This window comes from Vipera ursinii (assembly GCF_947247035.1).
Source record: "Vipera ursinii genome assembly, chromosome: 2".
Taxonomy (NCBI): Eukaryota; Metazoa; Chordata; class Lepidosauria; order Squamata; family Viperidae; genus Vipera; species Vipera ursinii.
Genome location: NC_139513.1, coordinates 168,421,664 through 168,427,737, shown reverse-complemented (window position 1 = coordinate 168,427,737; position 6,074 = coordinate 168,421,664). Strand labels below are relative to the sequence as shown.

Genomic DNA, 6,074 nt, shown 5'->3' with positions numbered 1-6,074 from the left:
TGTCAGGGATACTCCTGCTATACATGTAAGAGTTGAATATGATGAAAATTCTACCACTTTGATCATTTGATGTTGACAGATCTAGATGGCCACAGGAGGATCAAGAAGATGAGTAGAAGTAATTTTACCTAATCAGTCAATTTTATGCCCTAGGGGGAAGACACATTTTGGTGGCTTGTAAATGGCTTCACAGCTTTAGAACATCCACTTGTGCATATAAGATTCCTGGTGAGGAAATGACACAGTTTGTTATCACACTGTTTGTTCCAAAGTGGAGCTGTACTAGGGGAAAAAAAGCTAACCCTAGCAACATTCACACAGAAAAAAATAATAATAATAATATAAATTGGGTGGAAGGTATAAGTGATCACCACTTATGGGTTCTGTATTCAATGTGATGTGCTTATGGGTTCTGTATTCAATGTGATGTGCAGTCTTGGCAATGAATAGTGAAGAGAGTACCATGATTAAATTAACCATTGTTGGACTGGGCAAGTTGCAGAACCAGCAACAGTAGGGTTAAAGAGATCCAGAATGGTTCTGGACTAAGAAGGAGGACCACTATAACATTTATACAAGTTGGGTTTGTTCAACACACTAGACTAAAATTTACTTACCCGTTTTAGTCATAACCAGTCAGGATAGTTGACCTATGGTTCAGAGAGTTGTTCCAAACTGTACATTACTGAATCACTAAGCCATGGCTCAGTTTAGCCAGAGATTCATGTTCTGTGAATTCAGCCCGCAATGTGCCAAAGGCTGAATAAAATTCAGGCTTCCATCCTTCCGAGGTAGGTAAAATGAGGACCCAGATTGTTGGGGGCAATTAAGCTGACTGTGTAATAATGCCGCTTGGGGGGGCGGGGCAAAAGCCCTAATAAGCAGGCATATACATAGAATGAAGGCTATTGCTAAGCACATTGGTTTGTGCTTAAATTGTAAGCCGCCCTGAGTCTTCGGAGAAGGGCGGGATATAAATGGGATTAAAATAATAATAAAAAAATAACTATTTCTGGTGATTTTTCAACACACACACCACCCTGCCACAACGCAATAAATTGGGTCAGAATTTTTATCACCCTATTCGCAGGGGTAGGCAAGCTTGGCTCTTTTATGACTCGTGGACTTCAACTCCCAGAATTCCTCACGAGTCATAAAAGAGCCAAGCTTGCCTACCCCTGCCCTATTATATTGTGCCAATGAAGACCTGAGGTGGAAATGTTGCAGCTCTGCTGATGTTTCCTAACCAATGACTAGCGGTGGTAAGATTTCAGTGAAGAGCCTTCAACGGAACAGCTCTGTTTCCAACCCCCAAAGCCACATAAGCTATAAGAAACAGCTCCTTCGCCTCTTTTGTTAAAAAAAAAAGATTGGCTTGAAGCAAAGCAACCAGAGCCAAGGGTGGCCAGGTGGGACAGAGGAGCTGGGAAGGAAGACAAAGCCCAGGAGAATAACAGCCTTGATCTCCGAAGCCAAATTTGGCATCCACCCACATTGCAACAGACTAGAAATATACTGGCATGAATTAAAGAACAAAGAGACCAGGTACAAGTAGCTACATTTCAAATGAACAGCTAATAAGCGCCGGAGGGAAGGAAAAGGTGGAGCAAGTGATTCACCCACTCATTAGACTTAAAGCTGCCAACTTTTCTATTACTTCCTGGCAGGGCTCCCCATATTTTTAACAGCAGTGTGACAGGCTGAATTTCTTTTACATACTGCTGTGTTATTTGGAAAGCTTAAAAGATACAGAAGCCATGGCAGAGAAGAGAGCTGGAGACCCAGAACTTCTTAAATCAAGGCTGGAGGAGCTGAAGAAACAAGAAGAACCTGAAACTCAGGAAAGACACAGAGGAAAGGGCAGACTGAAAAACAGCCTTGGACTCTCTAGAACAGACATGTCAAACACAAGGCCCGGGGGCCAGGTCCGGCCCGCAAAGTGGTTTCATATACGGCCCGCGAAGCCATCCTGGAAACAGTGAGGGAACGGCCCCCACTGCCTTGGCCCTGGCCCAGAGACCCTCCTTCTGCCAGAGACCCTCAGATCTGTCCCACTCCTGCCCAGGCCCCCATAGGCACCCTTGATGCGAACGATGTAGAGCTGGCCACACCCACCCAGTAGGCCATATGCACTCTAGCCATGCCCACCCAGTAGGCCACGCCCACCCTGGCCACACCCACCCGGCCCCCTGAGGGCAACCGCAATGCTGATGCGGCCCTCAGTGAAATTGAGTTTGACACCCCTGCTCTAGAGGCTAAGCTCTCTAGGGCAATAAATGTGTCATGTATGTCAGGGAAATTGTGTGTGTGTGGGGGGAAAGCATTTGAATCTGGGAGTGTATATAAAGATAATACATTTAAAAAGTATTTTAGGAGTATTTATGGTGATGGCTGCTAAATTTCAGAATGACTACCTGAAGGATCTGTGCAAAAATGTTCTATGCTCCCCTCCTCCACTTTTCTTAAAGGGAAAATATTGGTGCTTCGACAAACAAGCTTTGTCTTAGATAGATAGATCTTTCTCACACATACTAAATAAATCGCAAAGTAATGAAAAGAATGTGCTATACAATGGTACCTGGGTACTCAAAAGCTTTGAAACTCATCTAATTTGGTACTCAATGCATTTCGATGTGAAAATTTCGTCCCAGTACCCATTGTTTGTTTGGTACTCAACACGTAAGCTAGAACCTGTCAGTGTCGGCTGCCTTGTGACTCACTACATTATTCCTTACGGGAAAAATTTGGTACTCATCATTGGTACTCATTATGGCTCCTGGAACCAATTAACAGTGAGTGCTGAGGTACCATTGTATATGCAAATAATATAATCACATGAGGCACAAAACCGAACATTTCTTATCTTCTGTAAATATTAATAGCATCCTTCCTGTTCTGAGATTCAATTGGAGGGCTAGGAATGGATGGCCATGTGGCTCACATTCCTTCACAATCATATATCATTTACCTTTACAACATCATATATGATGTTGAACTTCAACTCCCAGCAGGCTCAGGCAGGCTGGTCAGTGGTAAAGGATGCTGGGAATTGCAAGAGAGCCCCAAGTTGCCTATCCGACTCAAAGAGCTGTGGATCTAGGTCAGATATAAAAATATGGGCCTATATGAAGGGAATGTTGCTGATTAACACGAAACAACTGGGTAACAGTGGGAACAAGTGCATGAATTATCTGATTATATAATAATCATCTATATCAGAATAAAATGAATTGCCTTCATTGTACAGTATACAATATACTACATTGTACAACTATTCCTAGGGTGTATTTGCTGTATACACACAGAAAGCAAGTTTATACACATGCAAATTTGGTGCACATCTACTCACTTGGTCCTCTTTGGGGCATTATTCTTGGAGCTGTTTCATGGCCGTTAACACAAATTCTTGCAATTTTCAGTGGGAAGAAGAAGCAGACAGGTGTATTTACAGACACCATATTTTCTTGGGAAAAAATAAAGGGAGAAACCTGAAAAGGGGGCAAATCTGAAATACATTCCTAATTTTTTAAATATATATATATATATATATATATATATATGTTTTCGTAGATTCTCGCGGGTGTCTGTATGTGTAGATCTAGAGTCTCGGGTTTCTTCCCGCGTTCCTTTCATCTTCAGAAAGTTGTGGCGACGTTTCGACGAAATCCCATCCGTCATCATCAGGCCGGAGTGTTCCTCCTGCTGCTTCCAGGAGCAATGCGAGGCAGCAGGAGGAACACTCCGGCCTGATGATGACGGATGGGATTTCGTCGAAACGTCGCCACAACTTTCTGAAGATGAAAGGAACGCGGGAAGAAACCCGAGACTCTAGATCTACATATATATATATATATATATATATATATATATATATATATATATATATATATAACTGTGCTTTACGAAGGAAAATTAAAGAGCAAAGAAAATGAATAATTATATTAAATAATACTAAAGGACTGCTTTCTGAAATAAAGAATTGTCTTTTAAAATAAAGGATGTATGGTCACTCTAGGTCAGGGTTTTTCAATGCGTACCACCAGTGGTACACCCCCTCCACTGGAGACCCCTAGATACCCCCCCACAGGCGCCCGACCTGAGTGACATACAGCTGGACACACAGCCCCATTCCCCCTCCCCAACAGTAACCACAATGCTGATGTGGCCCTCAATGAAATCAGGTCCGACACTCTTGATATAAAAGGACAAGGGGAGAGAGAGGAGAGGCTATAAAAGGAGGGAGGGTTAGAAATTTGTTAAATGAGATTTGTCCCATTTTACGACTTTTCTTGTCACATTTGTTAAATGAATCACTGCAGTTGTTAAATTAGTAACCCGGTTGTTAAGTGAATTTGGTTTCCCCATTGACTTTGCTTGTCAAAAGGTTGCAAAAGGGGATCACTTGACCCTGGGACGCTGCAACCGTCATAAAAGTGAGTCAGTTGTCAAGCATCCAAATGTAAATCACATGACCCTGGGGATGCTGCAATGGTCATAAGTGTGAAAAATGGTCATAAGTCACTTTTTTCAGTGCCGTTGTAACTTTGAACAATCACTAAGCAAACTGTTGTAAGTCGAGGACTACCTATACTTTATCACTTTTTTCCTTTTTTCTTTTTTTTGGTCAAGTTTTTGACACCTTGCTAGGCAATTGGTGGTACTCCGAATATTGCCAATTGGTGAATATTGGTGAAAAGGTTGAAAAGCCCTGCTCTAGGTATATTAAGCTTCCAAAAGGTGCAATACACCCAAAATGAATCGCCCTTTGAATATTATTAAACCAGATCAAAACTTCTAGACATTGAGGCCGGAGGCAGACTAAAAAGGTTTTTTTTTAAAAAAGGTACAGTTTTCAACCATTAAACAGTTCCAAGTCTGCCTTAAGATGAACAGCACTTTAAAGGGGTGGGGTGGGGGGAAACAGGAGAAAGAGTGGGTGAAGCCCACTTGTACCTTTTTTCCCTGCAATCTACCTCAAAATAAAAAATAAAAGTCATGCTGGTTTTGCAGTTTTGCTTGACCTGTGGTGTGTGTGAGTGCGTTTGTGTGTAACATACCACTGTGTGCAAAGCTACTTCCTTATGCCTCGCTGTTTCTAACTCTCCCCCAGCAGATGGGCTTTTGTGAGGAAGGATGCCAGCACACAACAGCAGATCCTAAGGGGAAAAAAGATTGTTGGAAAGAGCAAGTTTTCCCTCCTTTATTATCTCCATTGTAAGGAAAAGCCATCTCAAAGCGGAGAGCACTGAAAATCATTTGGAGAACCCGGGCATGAGCATTTCAGGCTGGCTTCCTCCTGTACAGCAGGCACAAGGGCTACTAATAAAAGATATAAATTCAATAAGTAAATGTTATGTCCACGTGACTTTGGGTTTAACCAAAATCTGCCCCTCTGGGGCCAAGCTGAGATGCCATTTAGGACTCGCATTTTGTGTTTTAATCCCATGTGAACAACCTTTCTTTCACTCATTCCGAGTTCCTCCTTGGCTCTGACGAAAAACCTGAAGGTAAGCCAAAGGAGAAAGAAGGAAAGGATTCCGATTACCACATTTGCCAGTTAGTACCTTAAGGCATGATAAAATATGGGTTAGTTGCCCTCGCAAAGATTCGTAAACATTCATATTGTTGATCGAAACACACAACGCATTTGAGTGTGCTTCATTTTATTCTGTATATCCAGTCTGCTGTGTGTGTGTGGGGAAATAACACTTAGGCCTAGCCCTGACAAGATCATTTTGCATTGCATATAACACGTATACAGTACCGAGAGGCCATACGGCGCAGGGGTGAAGTGTTGAACTAAGGGAGAGGAGGCCACGGTTCAGCCATGAAAAACCATGAGGTGACTTTGGGCCACTTATTTTCTCTCTTTCAGCCCAACAGGGCTGCTGTGTGAGGGCCGCTAAGAGGAGGCAGTGCTACGTATGCTATCTCGAGCACTTTTAAAAAGGGCAAGTATCCAAAAATTAAACAATGGTGCTGTTTGGGAGGATATTAATTCTGTCATTATCTTCTGACTGTTTGGCCACCAGGTTGGTAGGCTATTAAGAGGCCAATTGGGAGGCAGAGGTAGA

At 42.6% G+C, this 6,074-nt stretch overlaps 1 protein-coding gene across 1 annotated transcript in view; it reads right to left on the bottom strand.

Annotated features, from left to right (window-relative positions):
• Positions 1-6,074, bottom strand: part of ELK1 (ETS transcription factor ELK1) — a 44,368-nt gene continuing 38,294 nt past the window's right edge. Inside the window, exons 6-8 of the mRNA XM_083353691.1 lie at positions 5,058-5,156; positions 3,350-3,463; positions 1-225 (exon numbers count right to left, since the gene is read on the bottom strand). Coding sequence (XP_083209817.1) covers positions 3,446-3,463; positions 5,058-5,156 — 117 coding nt within the window. The 3' untranslated portion in view covers positions 1-225; positions 3,350-3,445. The remainder of the gene's footprint in view (positions 226-3,349; positions 3,464-5,057; positions 5,157-6,074) is intronic.